This window comes from Mobula birostris, chromosome 5 (genome assembly GCF_030028105.1).
Source record: "Mobula birostris isolate sMobBir1 chromosome 5, sMobBir1.hap1, whole genome shotgun sequence".
NCBI classification, from domain to species: domain Eukaryota; kingdom Metazoa; phylum Chordata; class Chondrichthyes; order Myliobatiformes; family Myliobatidae; genus Mobula; species Mobula birostris.
This window is the reverse complement of record NC_092374.1, coordinates 100,789,930-100,810,961: the sequence shown is the minus strand read 5'-3', so window position 1 is coordinate 100,810,961 and position 21,032 is coordinate 100,789,930. Positions and strand designations below refer to the sequence as shown.

The 21,032-nt window shown below is 46.4% G+C and overlaps 1 protein-coding gene across 1 annotated transcript in view; it reads left to right on the top strand.

The window, feature by feature from the left end:
• Nucleotides 1-808: 808 nt before the first annotated feature.
• Nucleotides 809-21,032, top strand: part of LOC140197308 (uncharacterized) — a 30,187-nt gene continuing 9,963 nt past the window's right edge. Inside the window, exons 1-3 of the mRNA XM_072257250.1 lie at nucleotides 809-896; nucleotides 5,808-5,932; nucleotides 14,115-14,259. Of these exons, the coding sequence (XP_072113351.1) occupies nucleotides 5,840-5,932; nucleotides 14,115-14,259 (238 nt within the window). The 5' untranslated portion in view covers nucleotides 809-896; nucleotides 5,808-5,839. The remainder of the gene's footprint in view (nucleotides 897-5,807; nucleotides 5,933-14,114; nucleotides 14,260-21,032) is intronic.

The following is a 21,032-nucleotide window of genomic DNA, read 5'->3' as shown; positions in this document are numbered from 1 at the left end:
AAAGAGTTTCCTCTTGTACCCCAGCTGGCTTCCCCATTCCTCTGGTACTGAGCCACCAGTTCCCTCATGCCCAATGTGACCCCCCTGCCAACCAGTCCTCATCTGGGGAGGAAGAGGGGTTATGGGAATGAGGAGGGGGAAGGGGTGGGGATGGAGGTGGAGAGGGGGATAGGGAAGGGGAGGAGGTTTGGAGGGAGGATGGGGAGGAGGTTTGGGGGGTTGTGGAGGGGAGGGGGGATGGTGAGGGGTAAGGAGGATGGGGATAGGCAGGGTTATGGAGATAGGGATGGGATGTGGAAGGGGAGTGGAATGGGAATGTGGATGGATAAGGGGAGGTAGTTCAGGAGGGATAGGTGGTTGTGGAGGGAATTGGAGATAGGGAAGAGGAGTGGGATGTGGAGGAGAAGGGGATGAGGATGGGGAAGGGGAGAATGGGGATATGAATGGAGAAGCGGATGGGAAATCGGGAGAGGAGTGGAACGGAAATGGCAGGGGAGGGAGGAAAATGGGTTCCTCTTTCCTCACAGTCCCTCCCTCACTTTCATTCCATTTCTCTTTCACTCCCCTCTCCTCCTCATCCCTACTTCTCTCACCCTCTCCTTCCCCTTTTCCCTACTTTCCCTCTCCCCTTACCCTCCATGATGCCTTCTCCTCCCCACGTCCCGGCCGGCGCCAAAGCGCGGACGGGTGCTGGCGCGCGCGTTCAGTGACGTCACCCGGGCGAGTTGAGACCGAGGCGCGTGCACCGGGGCTCCGCGAGTCCGCGGGCGGGCATGCGCGCGCTCGGCGGTTGATGTCAAGTTCGGGCGGGAAAGCGACGGTAGCTGCTCGGGTGAGGGAACCACTCGGCGCCGACTCCGACCCCTGAGCAGGATTCACATCACTCCCGTTTCCCGGTCTGTGTACTGTAATTTCGGAAAGGAAACACGCGGGGTGGGGTGGTCGTGAGTGCAGAGCGAGGGGGTGGGGGGTCGTGAGTGCAGAGCGAGGGGGTGGGTGGTCGTGAGTGCAGAGCGAGGGGGTGGGGGGTCGTGAGTGCAGAGCGAGGGGGTGGGTGGTCGTGAGTGCAGAGCGAGGGGGTGGGGGGTCGTGAGTGCAGAGCGAGGGGGTGGGGGTCGTGAGTGCAGAGCGAGGGGGTGGGGGGTCGTGAGTGCAGAGCGAGGGGCTGGGGGGGTCGTGAGTGCAGAGCGAGGGGGTGGGGGGTCGTGAGTGCAGAGCGAGGGGGTGGGGGGTCGTGAGTGCAGAGCGAGGGGCTGGGGGTCGTGAGTGCAGAGCGAAGGGGGTGGGGAGGGGTTGTGCGTGCAGAGCGGGGGGGTGGGGAGGGGTTGTGCGTGCAGAGCGGGGGGGTGGGGTGGTCGTGAGTGCAGAGCGAGGGGGTGGGGGGTCGTGAGTGCAGAGCGAGGGGCTGGGGGTCGTGAGTGCAGAGCGAAGGGGGTGGGGAGGGGTTGTGCGTGCAGAGCGGGGGGGTGGGGAGGGGTTGTGCGTGCAGAGCGGGGGGGTGGGGGGGTCGTGAGTGCAGAGCGGGGGGGTGGGGAGGGGTTGTGCGTGCAGAGCGGGGGGGTGGGGGGAACGTGAGTGCAGAGCGGGGGGGTGGGGGGAACGTGAGTGCAGAGCGGGGGGGTGGGGGGTCGTGAGTGCAGAGCGAGGGGGTGGGGGGGGTTGTGCGTGCAGAGCGGGGGGGGTGGGGGGAACGTGAGTGCAGAGCGGGGGGGTGGGGGGAACGTGAGTGTAGAGCGGGGGGGTGGGGGGGTCGTGAGTGCAGAGCGAGGGGATGGGGGGGGTTGTGCGTGCAGAGCGGGGGGGTGGGGGGGTCGTGAGTGCAGAGCGAGGGGATGGGGGGGTCGTGCGTGCAGAGCGGGGGGGTGGGGGGAACGTGAGTGTAGAGCGGTGGGGTGGGGGGGTCGTGAGTGCAGAGCGAGGGGGTGGGGGGAACGTGAGTGCAGAGCGAGGGGCTAGGGGTCGTGAGTGCAGAGCGAAGGGGGTGGGGAGGGGTTGTGCGTGCAGAGCGGGGGGGGGTGGGGAGGGGTTGTGCGTGCAGAGCGGGGTGGTGGGGGGAACGTAAGTGCAGAGTGGGGGGGTGGGGGGTCGTGAGTGCAGAGCGGGGGGGTGGGGAGGGGTCGTGAGTGCAGAGCGGGAGGGGTGGGGAGGGGTCGTGCGTGCAGAGCGGGGTGGTGGGGGGGTCGTGAGTGCAGAGCGGGGGGGTGGGGAGGGGTCGTGCGTGCAGAGCGGGGGGGGTGGGGGGAACGTGAGTGCAGAGCGGGGGGGTGGGGGGTCGTGAGTGCAGAGCGAAGGGGGTGGGGGAACATGCGTGCAGAGCGGAGGGGCTGGGGGTTGTGAGTGCAGAGTGAAGGGGGTGGGGGGGGGTCGTGCGTGCAGAGCGGGGGGTGGGGGGTCGTGAGTGCAGAGTGGGGGGGTGGGGGGAACGTGCGTGCAGAGCGGGGGGAGGGGTCGTGAGTGCAGAGCGAGAGGGGTGCGGGTCGTGAGTGCAGAGCGAGAGGGGTGCGGGTAACGTGCGTGCAGAGCTGGGGGTGGGGGGAACGTGCGTGCAGAGCGAAGGGGAGGGGGTCGTGCATGCTGAGCGAGGGGGTGGGGGGGTCGTGGGTGCAGAGCGAAGGGGTGGGGGTCATGAGTGCAGAGCGAGGGCGAGGGGGTCGTAAGTTCACAGCGAGGGGTTGGGGAGGGGTCGTGAGTTCAGAGTGAGGGGGTGGGGGTTGTGCCTGCAGAGCGAGGGGGGTGGGGAGGGGGCGTGAGTGCAGAGCGAGGGGGTGGGGGCGTGTGTTAATAGCAAGGGGGTGGGGGTTGTGAGTGCAGAGCGAGGAGGGTGGGGGTCGTGAGTTCACAGCAAGGGGGGTGGGGAGGGGGCGTGAGTGCAGAGCGAGGGGGTGGAGGGTTGTGGGTACAGAGCGAGGGGGTGGGGGCGTGTGTTAAGAGCAAGGGGGGTGGGGGTCGTGAGTGCAGAGCGAGGGGTGGGGGGTTGTGGGTACAGAGCGCGGGGGTGGGGGCGTGTGTTAAGAGCAAGGGGGGTGGGGGTCGTGAGTGCAGAGCGAGGGGGGTGGGGAGGGGGCGTGAGTGCAGAGTGAGGGGGTGGGGGGGGTCGTCCGTGCAGAGTGAGGGGGTGGGGGGTCGTGGGTGCAGAGCGAGGGGGTGGGGGCGTGTGTTATGAGCGAGGGGGTGGGGGGTCGTCCGTGTAGAGAGAGGGGGTGGGGGGTCGTCCGTGCAGAGTGAGGAGGTTGGGGGTCGTGAGTGAAGAGGGGGTCATGTGTGCAGAGTGGAGGCATGCTTGAGGGGTGTTGGAGGATGTACACCTGGCATGGGGGGTGTGCAGGGGGCTGCAACGCCCTCTCAGTGAGGTGAGGGTTACCAGGAGTTTAGTTATAGTGGTGTAGGGTGGCGAGAACGAGAGAGGGTAAGATCTTTCCATGTGGGTTAAAGGGGACACAAAATCAGTGAGATGTGACAAACCACCAGCATTTTGTGACCTGATGCCCTATCTGAGACTGCGGTGAGCTGCATACTCCTGCTCTCTCACCTCTAGTTTTGCCTGGTTCTGCCTGTCTGCAACTTATTTACTGCTAAAATCTTCCTTTATTTATTTGCACTTAATTAATTTGGAAACCCAAAGGATGTGAGATTTGGTTCGAGACAAGGGACATAGCAGTTAGTGCAACACTATTACAGAGCCAGCAAGCAGGATTCGATTCCCAGCCCTGTCTGTAAGTAGTTTGTGCTTTCTCCCTAGAACCGGCTGCCCTGGTTTCTTCCCACATTCTAGAGACAGACGCTTTAGGGTGGGTGAGTTGTGAGCATGCTATGTTGGCACCAGAAACGTGGCAACACATGAGGGCTGCCCCCAAGCACAATCCTTGGAATATGTTAGTCGATGACACAAACGAAACAGACCCTGGTCAGACCCCACTTGGAGCACTGTGCTCAGTTCTTGTTGCCTCACTACAGGAAGGATGTGGAAACCATAGGTAAGGTGCAGAGGAGATTTACAAGGATGTTGCCTGGATTGGGGAGCATGCCTTATGAGAATAGGTTGAGTGAACTTGGCTTTTTTCCTTGGAGCGACGGAGGATGAGAGGTGACCAGATAGAGGTGTATAAGATGGTGAGAGGCATTGATCGTGTGGATAGTCAGAGGCTTTTTCCCAGGGCTGAAATGACTAACACAAGAGGGCACAGTTTTAAGGTGCTTGGAAGCAGGTGCAGAGGAGATGTCAGGGGTAAGTTTTTTTTTACGCAGAGTGGTGAGTGCGTGGAATGGGCTGCCGGCAACGGTGGTGAAGGCAGATACCACAGGGTCTTTTAAGAGACTCCTGGATAGGTACATGGAGTTTAGAAAAATAGAGGGCTGGTAGAGGTAATTTCTAAGGTTAAGGACACATTCGACACAGCTTTGTGGGCTGAAGGGCCTGTATTGTGCTGTAGATTTTCTATGTTTCTATAAGGAGCAATTGGACATATTTGGGTCCTTCTCTCGGGAGCAGCAGAGGCTGAGGGGTGATCTGTTAGAAATTTATTAGATTCTGAGAGTCATAGATAGAGAAAACAGCCAGTATCTTTATCACAGTTAGAGAGCATTCAGTGTGTGAGGGGATAAGTTCAAAGAGTTTCTGCAGAGAGTTGTGGGTGCCTGGTATGTGCTGCCTGGGTTGGTGATGGAAGCAAATACAATAGAGGTGTTTAAGAACCTCTTAGATGGGTACGCAAAAACCCAGGAAATGGAAAGATATGGATGTTGTGTAGCAGAAAGGATTAGTTTAGTTGGGTATTTGATTACTAATTTAATTGCCCAGATAAACATGGGCATCCTTAGAAAGACCAACATTTTTGTTCTGTCAATAATCTGATTCCAGGGGGAGCCACATAACCCAGGTTAAGTAAAGCCTATAGATATCCTTCCCTGAGGAACGTTAATGGATCTTGTGGGTTTTCAGAATCATCTGCACAAGAAATTCTGCAGATGCTTGAAATGCAGAGCAATACATACAAAATGCTAGAGGAATTCACCAGGTCAGGCAGCATCTATGGAGGGGAATAAACAGCTGATGTTTTGGGCCAAGAGACCCTTCATCAGGACTGGAAAGGAAGGGGGCAGAAGCCAGAATAAAAACGGTGGGGCTGACGGGAGGAGTGCAAGCTAGCTGGAGATAGTGAGTGGGGGAAGTGGATGAAATGAGAAGGTGGGAGATGATAGGTGGAAAAGGTAAAGGGAGGAAGAGATCTGATAGGAAAGGATGGTGGATCATGGGAGAAAGGGAAGGAGGAGGAGAGCCAGAGGGAGGTGATGGGCAGGTGAGGAGAAGGGCTGAGAGGGAATCCAGAATGGGAAATGGAAGAAAAGAGAAATTACTGGCACAACTCTGTGGGCCGAAGGGCCTATATTGTACTGTAGGTTTTCTATTTCTTTATATGTTTCAATGTACATGTGACAAATAGCCATCAAATCACCCACCAAAAAGTGGATATCTATTTTCTAATTTGGCTCTGCCATGACTTGTCGGGGTATAGACCGTTCTGGTGGCTGTTGATCAGCCTGTAACCTTCATATTCACAAACTTACCTAAGACCCTGCAGCCCAGTGGATTATTTTCCAGAAACTAGCATAGAATTGTTGGACCGAAAGACCTCCCTCTGAGCTGTTAGCAATCTTGTGACTCCAGGCTGACTCTGCCTTAGTTTCATGGCCCCTGGGCTAACGGGCTTGGGAGCCTCCAAAGTGTCAGTGCCCCATCATAGGGCAATGCCAAATCAGGTCCACACTGGCACCATCCAGCATGACCTCACTTGTAATTTTTTCCACAGCTGCTCGTGTCAGGGCACCCAATGCACTCCTGATGATGAAGCGCCAAAGGAAATTTAAAAACCAGAAGGTGGAGGAGTGTGGGATTTGGTTAGACACAGAGGAACTGAAGAGAAAGAGACCGAAGGTTTGTAAACTTGGGACTGGGGTAGCTTTCCTTATTAATTTTGTCCTGTTTGCTCAGATTTGCCTGGTTACAGACTGTACAATCTAATATATCCTGTTGAATCAGAATTGGGTTTGTTATCACTGACATAGGTCATGAAATAGCTGTTTTGTAGCAACAGCACAGCGTAATACATTTGAAAATTGCTAAAGTTACAATGAAAAATATAAAAAATGTTTTATAGGCTTTGCTTCTCCAACATCTACATCATGCGAAGCTACGGTGGTTCTTCTAGGAACGTCGGGAAATAAATTTCTGTATTTAAAAATTAACTGTTTCATCTGCTCTGGTGGTAAATGAGCTAATTTCTCATCAATATTTTCCAGAATTGTTGAGTTTGGTAATCTGGCGGAAATAATGTTGGGTTTAAAATGAGTTTCAGATGAATCATCCATTAAATTTTTATAAAAATCAGACTCATTATTGACCACAACAGTCATAGTAGCAGCCTCTTTCTCATAATACGGTTTTATCATATTTATATGACATAGTGGTGTTGCCGTTCTTCGATCTGGGGTTTTAATCACGTAATCCACATCACTTACTTTAGATTTAATCTCATAAGGACCATGAAATTTAGCTTGTAATGGGTTTGTTTGCACCGGGAAAAGAACCAACACCTTATCTCCAGGCTTAAATGATCTCATTCTAGCTTCCTTATCATACCAAGTTCTCACCTTCTCCTGAGCCAATTTTAAAATTTCCTTGGCCAAGCTACAAGCTTTATATAATCTTCCTTTAAATTTCAAAACATAATCCAGCAAATTAGTGTGTACCTCTATATTAATCCACTGTTCTTTCAACAAGGCCAAAGGCCAACTCTATGCCCAAACACAAGTTCAAAAGGACTAAAACCTAATGATTCCTGCACTGCCTCCCTTACTGCAAAATAAGTAAATGTACGCCTTTATCCCAGCCCTTTTCATTTTCCACACAATACGTCCTAATCATAGTTTTGAGGGTAGAATGGAATCCCTCCAAGGCTCCTTGTGATTCTGGATGATATGCAGATGAGGTAATCTGTTTTGCTGCCAGTTTATAAACTATCTGCTGAAACAATCCAGACATAAAGTTACTACCTTGATCAGATTGTATTTCCTTAGGCAACCCAAAATAAGTAAAGAATTTTATAAAGGCCTTTGTCACAGTTTTGGCTGTTATATTCTTAAGAGGTATTGCCTCTGGAAACCTAGACGCTGTACACATAATGGTCAACAAATATTGATGTCCAGTTTTAGTTTTTGGCAATGGGCCTACACAGTCTACAATGATTTTTGAGAATGGCTCACCAAATGCTGGAATTGGTTGCAGTGGGGCCACTGGAGTAACTTGATTAGGTTTACCCACAATTTGACACTTATGACACGTTCTGCAAAATGTCGCTACATCTTTTCTTAAACTAGGCCAGTAAAAATGTTTAAAAACCTTGTTCATAGTTTTCTTTACACCTAGATGGCCATCCAAAGGTATACTATGAGCCATAGTTAAAATCTCATTTCAATAAACTTTAGGAACTACTATCTGGTGATTAACTTCTCATTCCTCACTTGCCGGAACTGTAGGAGATCTCCACTTCCTCATTAATACTCCCTTATCAAAATAATATCCCACTGGCACTTTCTCAATTTCACTATCTGGAAGAGCTTGTTCCTTTAATTTAACTATCTCAGGATCTCTACCCTACTCTGCTATCATCTCCTTCTGAGATAAAGACAAATCTTCATGGTCAGACTTATCATAAAAATCTTAATCAAATAATGTAGGTAAGAAAGTTTCTGATACATCCTCAAAATTCAAATCTCAAGTTGAACAGTCATGGGTAACAACCTTATCCTGCACATCAGTCTTTTTAGCCATAGCTCGGGTTACAACACTGGAAGAATCTGTGTTAGAATCCCTCTGTGGTTCCTCAGAAATAGGCTTTATTGTGAAATGTACATCAGGAAAGACTTGTCCATTTGCTAAGTTATTCCTTAACAATAGAGAAACATCATTCACAGGTAAACTGGGTTGTAGTCCTACTTTAACAGGCCCTGTAACTAACCCTGACCTTAAATTTACTGTATGCATAAGGGCACTCCCAACTCCTCTTATATAGTTTACCTCACCAATGTCAGACTCATCACTAAACTTTAGAACACTGTCTAACATTAGTGATTGAGAAGCTCCAGTATCTCTTAAGTATTTTTATTGGCACCGGAATGGATCCCTCTTTCAAGGATACAAATCCCTCGGTTATAAAATGTTCATATCCCCTCTTAACTTGGTCAGATTCTGACAAAGCTTCATTTGTATTTATCAAACTCTGTGGATTTACAGGTGTTTCAATATGCTGCACACAAGCATCTGGGACTGCTTCCTTTTTCTTTTTCAATCAAAAACAGTTAGCTATTACATGTCCAGGTTTCTTAAAGTAATTACAAATAAGACCAAAATGTCTTTCCTTCTCATGTCTCCCTTCATCCTTACCTTTCTCACTAACTTCAGATTTAAGTTCTGGTTTACCTTGACTCTCTGTGCTACTTTTCCTTTTAAAAGTCCTACCTGGAGAAAATTTATTCTTACAAATTAAAGCATACTCATCAGTTAATTTAGCAGACTCCTGCAATCTATCAATTTCCCTTTCATTTAAGTATGTCCTTACTTCAACAGGAATGCTCCTTTTAAATTCCTCCAGCAAAATCAACTCTTTTAATTTATTGTACTCCCCATTCACATTTTTAGAGGAAACCCATCTCTCAAAACACACAGATTTCTTCAAATTTCTGAATCTTTCTCTGTGCGCTTCCGGAACCATCTCATACGCCTTCAATATATGCTGTTTGACAATATCATAATCCAGTGCTTGCTCAGCTTTTAAAGCTGTATAAACTTATTGTGCTTTCCCTTTTATTACACTTTGTAACATCACTGGCCATTGCTCTTTCAACCACTTTAAACTCAGAGCAACAGCTTCGAAATGCTGGAAGTATTTGTCCACTTCAGCTTCATTAAATGGAAGAGCCAAAATAACCTCTCAACTAGCTACAAACTGTTTCCTAGAACCAGAAGACTGATTCTCGGACTTTAATTTCTCCATCTCTAGCTAAAGCTCTCTCCTTTTATTTGCTTCTCTTTCTTCAAATTCCCTTTTCCTATGGGCTTCTCTAGCCTCGAATTCCTTCTGTTTATTTTCAGCTACTAACCGACTTCTTTCCAAATCAGCTTCTAATTGCTTTAACTTTATTTGTTCAATATGTAACTGCATTTCCAGATTACTCATTGAAAACCTGTCTAACACTTCTTCATCAACTTTCTGAACCTTATATAATGCTCAGCGATTTTTCTCTGAATTACGGGTTTTGTTGTAACCTTCGTAGTTCCTTTAAGATCCAACCTCCTAGCAATCTCGGATACAACACCCTTTTTCGCTGTCGCTAAAAACTCCAGGTCTGGCATTTCCATAAAGCCGTCAACATTCATTGCTGCCGAATACCACTCACACACCAATCAAACAAAAGAATTGGGTATTTCCCTTTTCCAAATCGGGTTGATACTTAAGTAAGCACTTAAGCTCAAAATTGGAACATATCTGGACGAGTCCCAGATTTATGTCACGTGATCGGCAACAATGAATATGTCAATCGAGTCAGGTTTTATAAAAACAATCAAACATTTATTAAACTCTGCTCAATATGAAAAAAAAACAAACAAAAATCTTAACCGGAAGTAAACTGCTCTGCGGCCATTTAACAAACCGCCACTCAGTACTAGTTCTTAAAGCGATAAATGCGAAAACAGGTCTTAAAGTGGTGAATTCAAAAACAGTTCTTAGAATGGTAAATTTGAAAGTCCAAGAGATTTATACAGTCAATTAGGAGAGACTTTCCTCAAGTAAAGAATTCCTCGAAGATACAACATCACTGCCGATCCCAGCCGGATCCTGCCTTGTCCGCAGGATTCACGATGACGGAAATAAAACGGTTTAAAGGCACTGACCTTTCCCTCTGGATACTAGATACTGCACAGCCTTTTCTGCTGCTTTTAGCAGAGGCTATCCCATGCAGATCACTCTTTCTTGAACAAATTCAATAATAGTTGATACTATCCATGACTACCAAACGACTCCTTCAGGTTCCCATCTTCACTCTCCAATACTACTGAAAAGATACATCAACAAACCTGGCAGCAATTGGTTAAACTGCCGGCCTAACACTTTTGTACCTTACAATAGAACATAAAGCTCCGTTTTAAATCAAAACTGGGTCATAAGGCAAATACGCAGCAGAGCAGAGTATCTGGCTGATGTTCTAACTGGAAAACTAACTGCATCACCCCAGGAGTCTCCTTTATACCCGTGGTGAGCATGTCATCACGTGACCTCACATCGACAGGAAAATTACATCAGGTGACCTCCAAAAGACCATTACATCATGGTCATAAGACAGTCACAAGATTTCAATGAGGTATGTAACAAGAGCAAATAGTGAGGTAGTATTCATGGATTCATGGATTGTTCAGAAATCTGATGGTGTAGGGGAAGAAACTGTTCCTAAAATGTCGAGCTTTTGTGTCTTCAGGTTCCTGATGGTAGTAATGAGCTAGGGTATCCCAGGATAGTAGGGTTCTTTAATGATGGATGCTGCCTTTTTCAGGCATCAACTTTTGATGCTGGTGAGGCTATTGCTCGTGATGCAGCAAGGCTAAGTTTACAACCTTCTGCAGTGGCCCCGCTGTAGCAGATGGTGATGCAACCAGTCAGAATACGCTCCACGTTACATATGTAGAAACTTCCTAGAATCTTTGGTGACATCAAAATCTCTTCAAACTCTAATGAAATGTAGCTACTGTTGTGCTTTCTTTGTAATTGCATCGCTATTTTGGGCCCAGGATAGATCCTCAGAGATGTTGACACCTGGGACCTTGAAGCTGCTGACCCCTTGCTGAGGACTGCTGGAAGGAGCTTTTGGTTCCTTGTACCCACAGTCACCTCTGTTCACTGGGTGACCCAGATTTAAAATTTCCATCCTTTGTTTAATTTTCTCATCGGCGAGGTCACGTTTGGGGTATTATGTGCAGTTCTGGTCACCTACCGACAGGAAAGACATAATCTAGAAAGAGTACAGAGAACTTTTACATGGATTTTGCTGGAACAAAGATCTGAATTATAGGGAAAGTTTGAATAGGCTGGGACCTTGTTCCTTGGACCATAGGAGAACGTGGGGACATCTGATAGAGATAAACAAAATTATGAGGGGTATACTTAGAGTAAATGCAAGCAGGCTTTTTGCAGTCAGGTTGGATGAGACTAGAACTGTAGGTCATAGGTTAAGGGTGAAAGGTGAAATATTCAAGGGGACCATGAGTGGGCGCTTTTTCACTCAGGGTGGTGGAAATGTGGATCAGGTTTGATTGCAACATCTAGGAGAAGTTTGGATAAGTACATAGATGGGAGGAGTATGGAGGGCAATGAATAACAGTTCAACAAGGATTAGATGGGCCAAAGGGTCTGCTTCTGTGTTCCATGAAAATCTTATCCCTCAGAAACCTCTCCAGTAACTTTCCACATTTGCTAGACTTACTAATCTATGGTTTCCACCTTTATTAAAGCCACAACATTTGCTTATCAATGAAACTGAGAGAGTACAGAGGAGGTTTACTAAAATGTTGCCTGAGTTTCATCTCCTAAGTTACAGAGAAAGGTTGAACAAGTTAGGTCTTTATTCTTTTGGAGCGTAGAAGGTTGAGGGGGGACTTGATAGAGGTGTTTAAAATTATGAGGGGGATTGATAGAGTTGAAGTGGATAGGCTTTTTCCATTGAGAATGGGGGAGATTCAAACAAGACATGAGTTGAGAGTTAAAGGGCAAAAGTTTAGGGGTAACATGAGGGAGAACTTCTTTACTCAGAGAGTGGTAGCTGTGTGGAGCGAGCTTCCAGCAGAAGTGGTTGAGGCAGGTTCATTGTTGTCGTTTAAGGTTAAATTGGATAGATATATGGACAGGAAAGGAATGGAGGGTTATGGGCTGAGTGCAGATTGGTGGGACTAGGTGAGAGTATGAGTTCAGCACGGACTAGAAGCGCCGAGATGGCCTGTTTCCGTGCTGTAATTGTTATATGGTTACCTTTTAATATACCAACACCTCACCTGTGGCTAACGATGATGCAGATATCTCGGCTAAGGCTCCTGCAGTTGTCTCCACTAATGCTGGCTGACCTGTTGAATATTCCTGGCATTGTCAAAGTAAAATATATCATCAAAGTATGTATATGTTACCACATACTACCTTGAAATTCATTTTCTTGCAGTCATTTACAGAAAAGTAAAGAAATACAGTAGCATTTGCAAAAAAAACCTATCCATAAATAAAACTCAAACACCAATGTCCAAGGCAAATTGTGCAAATTGTCCTTGAAAGTGAGTCCATAGGTTGTGGAATCAGTTCAGAGTTTGGTGAGTGAAGTTATCCATGCTGGTGCAAGAACCTGATGGTTTAGGGAAATAACAGTTTCAGTACCTGGTGGTGTGGGACCTAAGGCTTCTGTTCCTCATGCCCAATGATAGTAGTGAGAAGAGAACGTGGACTGGATGGTCAGGGTTCTTGATAATAGCTGCTGCTTTCTTATGGCAGTGTTCCATGTAAATGTGCCTTTTTTTTCTTCCAGGGCATTAGTGTTTTGTTACCAGGTCATGTTGCAATCAGTCAGGATCCCCTTCACTGTGCATCTATAGAAGCTTGTCAAAGTTTTTGGTCACATGCCAAATCTATGCAAACTTCTAAGAAAGTAGAGGTACTATTGGTACTTCTTTGTGATGGTGTTTATGCCATGCTCAGATTGCCATTATCTGCAGAACCTTCTGAGATCTCTAGCCTCTATTTTCTTGGCTTCTTGGTCATCTCTTACCTCCATGAATTTGTAGCCTTATCTAAGATTGCCACTCAGCCTCTTTCATTCCATATTATCCAAGCTCTCTAGTCCTCACTTTTAGGACCGTCCTCTCCTTGCCTAGCATTCAGACACCTGGCTTGACATCTGTTGAGACAGTTCAGTGTGCACTTTTGTTTGATAATAAAACCACAAGAGTCTCAGACACATGAGTAGAATTAGGGCATTTGGCCCATCAAATCTGCTGCACCATTCGATCATGGCTGATTTATTATCCCTTTCAATCCCATTCTCCTGCCTTCTCCCCATAACCACTGATGCCCTTACTAATCAAGTACCTGTCAATCTCCACCTTAAATATACCAAATGACTTGGCATCCACTGGCATTAGTGGCAACAAATTTCGCAGATTCACAACGCTCTGGTAAAGAAATTCTTCCTCATTTTTTTTCTAAAGGGACATCCTTCTATTCTGAGGCTGTGCCCTCTGGTCCTAGACTCCCCCACTATAGGAAACATTCTCCACATCCAGTCTATCTAGGGCTTTCAACATTGAATAAGTTTCAATGAGATCCCCCTCAATTTTCTAATCTCAAGTGAGTACAGGCCCAGAGCCTCTTCATATCTTAAACCTTTCATTCCCGACATAATTTTCATGAACATCCTCTGGACCCTGTCCAATGCCAGCAGATCCTTTGTTAGATGTGGGGCCCGCAATACTCCAAATGTGGTCTGACAAATGACTTGTAAGTAGCAGTTGCAGTTGATAGGTGAGACCAGGTGCAGGGGGGGTGGAGGTGGGTGGGTGGGTGACAAGCTGGGAGGGGATAGGTGGAAGAGGTGAAGGACTGAAGAAGGAGGAATCTGATAGGAGAGGAGAGTGGACCATGGGGAAAAAGGGAAGGAGAGGGGTAGCAGAGGGAGGATAGGCAGGTGAGAAGAGAAGGGGTAAAACAGGATCCAAAATGGGGAATGGAAAAAAGAGAGAAGGAGGAGAGGAAATAAATTACCAGAAGTTAGAGAAATCGATGTTATTGCTCCTCCAACCTGAATTTGGACAGACTTGTCAGAATGGGTGGCCATTAGGAGATCCTGTCTGTTGCGGTCAGAGTGAAGGTGCTTGACAAGGCGGTCCCCTAGTCTCAATGATGTAGTGGAGGCCACAACAAAAGCACCAGATATAGTAGATGACCCCGACAGACTCACAAGGGTCAATTTCTTGTCTGCTTCTAGCAATCTGTTTGGTTTTCCTAATCTCAACATTGTTCTGTTTTCAGGCCCATTCCATTTCGGAGCTTCTGAGCCCCCTGTCCAAGAACAGATACAACATCGAGGTTTCGCTAAATTTCACGCAGACGAGGGCACCCCAGCGGTGTGTCAAACAGACGACAGTCTCTTCCTTCTTCTTCCCAAAGTCCAAAGGTACTGTTACTTCCCTTCCTCATGCGCGTTAGATTTGTGGCGGGTTAAAAAATCGTCAGGTGGGAGAGTTCTCCAGTCTTTCTCAACCATTAAAGCATCCTCTCTGATGGCCAAATAATTCACAAGATGTTTAGGGAGATGGGGTGAGATGCTTAGTTTACCGTTACTATTTGATTGATCTCCAAAGGATGTCACCCATTGTCTGTATCAGCTCTTCAGTTTTACCCAATTAGACTCCTTCCCTGTGTTTTTGTAAATTCCATCAGATACAGATCTCAATGACCAATAAGTCAAGAGAGACTTAGGAGGAAGTTTTCAAAACAGAAGTACTTCTGAAGTGTGGTCAAACTTGGGCTGTTTTCTCTGGAGGGACAGAGGATGAGGGGAGATCTGACAGAAGTTTATAAGGTTATGAGAGGCAGAGATAGAGTAGAAAGGCAGTATCTTTGTCCCAGGGTTGATATGTCTAATACAGAGGGCATGCATTTAAGGTGAGAGGGGTAAGTTCAAAAGAGATGTACTGACTCCCTGACTGCAGTGTTCCCAAGAGAGTGCCCCTCCATGGTTGGCACTCCATTGACACTGTCCCTCCCACAGCACATATTTCCTTCAGTACTCAACCATGGTGATGAAATATGTTTTGAATCCTTCCAGGTGAAGCAATGCTTCATCTGTGAACCTGCTGGAGTCATCTATTGTATCCATTGCTCTTGATACAGCTTCCTGTACATTTTTTAAGACCAATCACAAATTGGGGGACCACTTGGTTGAGCACCTCCATCTGCCAAATGCGGAACTTCTCGGTGCCAAACATTTTAATTCCAATTCTTATTCCCATTCCAACGTGTCAGTCCATGGCCTCTTCTTATGCCATGATGAAGCCACCCTCAGAGTGGAGGAGAAACACTTTATATTCTGTCTGGGTAGCCTCCAACCTGACGATTAAGGTAAAGGAATCCTTAGGAGGCAATGATCTTAATATAATAGAATTTATCCTGCAACTTGAGAGGGAGAAGCTAAAGTCAGATGTATTTGTATGAAACCCTTTTTTGTCAGGTGTTTCGAGAAACACAGCTTGTTAGCCCCTCACTTACAGCCACTGGACTCAGTGGTGAGAAAACCACCTTTCTCAGACTCTGTATGTCTAGGGTCAGTATGACTTGGGTCCCCCCCCCAAAAAAAAAACTGGGAAGTTGGGATGTCTCACCCTCTTGAACCCCGATCTGTGTGAATACTGTGTAAATACTGCCCCCATGAATTTGCCGTCGGCAAGAAATAAGAGATCGTACGCTGCATACAATTATAAAGGAAGTATATTTACAAATGTCAGCTTTAATGAACAGTTAGGAAAAAGAAAAAAATAAAAGAGCCCATTACTGTTAACGTAGTCCAAATGTGCACATAAGTTGGAGCTCATCTTGAACTTGTCTTTAACTCATGCACTGGACCCTTGGTCTGCGTGAAATCACACACCAGCTTTCGAATGTTGCTTGAAGTTCATCTCAAACAAATGGACAGGAGTATTGGTCCTTCTTCCTTGAAGCCATTCATTTGCACAAAGCACCTTATGCAGCAGGGACGGCATCTTCAGCCATCTTCCCTCCTGCCTTCTCCCAAAAGAACTTGACCTATACCGGTGTTCATCACAAAAACCCCTCCACCCAGCATTCCCTAGAACCTTCTCTCAATTCCACCATCCTGATTAGATGACCCTATGTTCCTAAGCATGAAAATCACAATCCCTTTAGCTCAAACCCAAACATGCTGAAAGCAGAACAGGCTGCTCTTAAAGAACTGCTAAAATGAAATACCAGGGTGTTACAAGTATTACAGTGGAATAAAGGAAGGCGTGGAATACAGAGGCGTGAGTGAGGAGCTAGCCGAAGTTGATTGGAAGGGGGGACACTAGCAGGGATAATGGCAGGACACTACAGGTTACACCTGAACACAGAAGGGTCCAATAGCCTAGTGGGCACATTTAATAGATCTGTTAGGGAGGGTTTAAACTAATTTGGCAGGGGGATGGGAACCGGAGTGATAGGGCTGAGGAAGAGGAAAACAGAAATAAATCAAAGATAGTGTGCAACGGAGATTATAGAAAGAACAGGCAGGAGATTAGGCTTAATCAAAGCCAGTGGCATGAGTTACAGGGCAATAGAGGCGTGGTGAAGTTAAAACAGAAAGTAACAAATACTGGACTGAGAGTGTTGAATGCACGCAGCATAAGGAATAAAATGGACGATCTTGAAATTCAGCTACAGATTGGCAAATATGACGTTGTGGCCATCCATGAAACTTGGCTAAAGGACGGCTGCCATTGGGAGCTGAACGTCCAAGGATATATGGAATATCAGAAAAATAGGTTAGGAAGCAGAGGGGGTGGTGTGGCTCTGTGTATAAGAAATAATATTAAATCATTGGAAAGAGATAACATAGGATTGGAAGACGTAGAGTCTCTATGGGTTGAGCTAAGAAATGGCAAGGGTAAAAGGACCCTATTGGCAGTTGTATACAGGCCTCCAAACAGCAGCTGGGATGTGGATTACAAATTACAGCAGGAGATAGAAAAGACATGTCAGAAAGGCAATGTCATGATAATCGTTGGGGATTTTAACATGAAAGTGGATTGGGAAAACCAGGTCACTACTGGACCTCGAGAGAGAACTTACAGAATGTCTAAGGAATAGACATTCCTTAGAATAATAGCTTATTGTTGAGTCCACTAGGGGATTGGCTGTGCTGGATTGGGTGTTGTGCAATGATCCGGAGGTGATAAGAGAGCTTAAGGTTAGGGAACAGTGATCACAATATGATCGAGTTCATATTGAAATTTGAGGTGGGGGAAAAATCCAGTGTGTCGGTATTTTAGTGGAATAAAGAAAATTACAATGGCATGAGAGGGGAACTGGCTAAAGTTGACTGGAAAGGGACATTTGCAGGAATGACAGCAGAGCAGCAATGGCTGGAGTTCCTGCGAAAAATGAGGGAAGTGCAAGACAGATATATTCCAAATAAGAAGAAATTTTCAAAGGGAAGAACGACACTACAGTGGCTGACAGGTGAAGTCAGAGCCAGAGTAAAAGCAAAAGGGAGGGCATACAAGGAAGCCAGAGCTAGTGGGAAGATAGAGGATTGGGGAGCTTTTAAAAACTTGCAGAAGGAAATTAAGAAGGTCATTCAGAAGGAAAAGATGAATTATGAGAGGAAGCTGGTGACAAATATCAAAGAAGATACTGAAAACTTTTTTAAGTATATAAAGGGTAAAAGAGAGTCGAGGGTAGATTAGATTAGATTATGAGGACACTCAGTCCTCGTTTATTGTCATTTAGAAATCCCCGTATTAAAAAATGATACAATGTTCCTCCAGAAAGATATCACAGAAACACAGGACAAACCAAGACTAAAACTGACAAAACCACATAATTATAACATATAGTTACAACAGTGCAAAGCAATACAGTAATTTGATAAAGAGCAGACCATGGACACGGTTAAAAAAAACTCTCAAATCCCGATAGCCCCATCATCTCACGCAGATGGTAGAAAGGAGAAACTCTCCCTGCCATGAGCCTCCAAGCGCCACAAACTTGCCTATGCAGCACCATTGGAAGCACCCGACTGCAGCGGACTCTAAGTCCGTCCGAAAACTTTGAGCCCCCAACACTGAGCACCATCCTGTGCCAAGCGCTTCGACCCCGCCCTGGCCGCCAAGCAACAAGCAAAGCCGAGGACTTGGGAACTTCCCCTCTGGAGATTCTGGATCACACAGTAGCAGCAACTGCGAAGCAGGCATTTCAGAAGTTTCACCAGATGTTCCTCCGTGCTCTCACCTCTGTTTCCATCAAATCAGGATTGTGCACGGCATCCTACTTGATAGATAACAGATATCACCATCGGAGTGGCCGCTGCAAGCTGCGTCGCGCCGCCATCTTCTCCTCCCGATATAGGACCAATACAGAATGACTCTGGAGGTATTGTAATGAGAGATGTAGAGATGGGAGAGGAGCTGAATACGTATTTTGCATCAGTTTTCACAGTGGAAGACATCTGCAGTATACCGGACATTCAAGAGTGTCAGGGAAGTGAAGTTTGGCAAGTGAAAATTATGACTGAGAAGGTGTTCAGGAAGCTTAATAGTCTGAAGGTGGATAAATCTCCTGGACCTGATGGAATGCACCCTTGGGTTCTGAAGGAAGTAGCTGGAGAGGTTGCGGGGGCATTAACAATGATCTTCTAAGAATTGATGGATTCTGGCTTTATACCAGATGACTGGAAAATTGCAAATGTTACTCTGCTATTTAAGAAGGGTGGGAGGCAGCAGAAAGGAAACTATAGATCTGTTAGCCTGACATCAGTGGTTGGGAAGTTGTTGGAGTCGATTGTTAGGGATGAGATTACGGAGTACCTGGAGGCACATGACAAGATAGGCCAAAGCCAGCATGGTTTACTGAAAGGAAAATCCTGCCTGACAAACCTACTGCAATTCTTTGAGGAAATTATAAGTAGGGTAGACAAAGGAGATGCAGTAGACATGGTGCACTTGGATTTTCATAAGGCCTTTGACAAGGTGCCGCACGTGAGGCTGCTTAACAAGATAAGAGCCCATGGAATTACAAGGAAGTTACTAGCATGGGTGGAGCATCGGCTAGTTGGCAGAAACAGAGTGGGAATAAAAGAATCCGATTCTGGATGGCTGCCGGTTGCCAGTGGAGTTCCACAGATCGGTGTCGAGACTGCTGCTTTTTACGATGTATGTCAGTGATCTGGACTATGGTATTAATGGATTTGTGGCTAAATTTGCCCGTAATACAAAGATAGGTGGAGGAGCGGGTCGCGTTGTGGAAACAGAGAGCCTGCAGAGAGACTTAGATATTTTAGGGGAATGGGCAAAGAAGTGGCAAATGAAATATAATGTTGGAAAGTGTATGGTCATGCACTTTGGTGGAAGAAATAAACGGGCAGACTATTATTTAGATGGGGAGATAATTCAAATTGCAGAAATGCAAAGGGACTTGGGTGTCCTTTTGTAAGATGCCCTAAATGTTAACCTCCAGGTTGAGTTGGTTGTGAAGAAGGCGAATGCAATTTTGGCATTCATTTCTAGAGGTATAGAATATAAGAGCAGGGATGTGATGTTGAGGCTCTAGAAGGCACTCGTGAGACCACACTTGGAGTGTAAAAGTCGAATCTGGATGAAGTCAGTCAGAGACTGCGAGTACAAAAAGCACTTAGTCAGTCGCCCAAACACCAACTAACTCACAGTTACCCCTACGAATGGATATATTCATTCAGATACCCCCACACAAGACAGGCTGGTGTCCAAGTTATCTACTACATGATAGTCCAAAAAGACAAATTACAGAATAGACATAATGGCTTCACATACACAAAACAGACTGGAGCTGTCCTATCTATGCATGACTGCACAAGGAGATGAGCATCCTAAAACCCTAGCTGGCTACCTTCAAGAAGAAATATTGCTCAGCATTGAATAACAAAAACAGGCTGCTATTGTTTAACGAAGTGTCCACCCTTTTACGTACTTTATCAGGAGTATTGTGTGCAGTTTTGGACTCCTTATTTTAGAAAGGATATACTGACATTGGAGTGGGTTCAGAGAAGATTCACAAGAATGATTCAGGAATGAAAGCGTTACCTTATGAGTAATGTCTGGCAGCTCTTGGGCTTTATTCCCTGGAGTTCAGGAGAATGTGGGAGGATCTCATGGAAACATTCCGAATGTTAAAAGGCCTGAACAGATTAGATATGGCAAAGTTATTTCCCATGTAGGGTATTCTCAGATAAGAGGGCACAACTTCAGGATTGAAGGACGCCCTTTTAGAACTGAGGTGCAGAGAAATTACTTTAGTCAGAGGGTGGTAAATCTGTGGAATTTGTTGCATGAACAGCTGTGGAGGCCAAGTCATTGGGTGCATTTAAGGCAGAGATAGATAGGTTCTTGATTAGCCAGGGCATCCAAGAGTATGGGGTGAAAGCAGGGGAGTGAGGATGACTGAAAGAATTGGATCAGCCTATGATTGAATTGCGGAGCAGACTCGATGGGCCAAATGGCCTACTTCTCCTATATCTTGTGGTCTTATAGCAATGGCTGGACTTTCTGGGGGCAATTTGGAAGGTGTATCCCAAAGATGAAGTATTCTAAAGGGAGGATGAGGCAATCATGGCTGTCAAGGGAAGTCAAGAACAGCATGAAAGCAAAAGAGGGGGCATATTATACAGCAAAAATTAGTGGGCAGGTAGAAAATTGGGAATTTTAAAAGCCAGCAGAAGGCAACTGAAAAAGCCATAAAGAGAGAAAAGATGAAATATGAAGGTAATTAACCATTTATATAAAAGGGGTTACCAAAAAGTTTTTATATATAAGAAGTAAGAGATACAAGAGTGGATATCATGATGCTGGAGAAATAGTAATTAGGGGACAAAGAAATGGCGGACGAATTTAATAAGTATTTTGTATCAGTCTTCATCGTGGAAGACTACTAGGAGAATGCCAGAAATGCGATAGTGTTGGGGCAGAAGTGAGTGTCGTTGCTATCACTAAGAAGGTGCTTGAGAAGCTGAAAAGTCCAAACGTGGAGAAGTTACCTGGACCAGATGGACTACATCCCAGGATTCTGAAAGAGGTAGCTGTAGAGATTTTGGAGGTATCAGTAATGATCTTTCAAGAATCACTAGACTGGAAAATTTCAGATGTCACTCCACTCTTTAAGAACATAAGAAATAGGAGCAGGAGTAGGCCATCTGGCCTATCG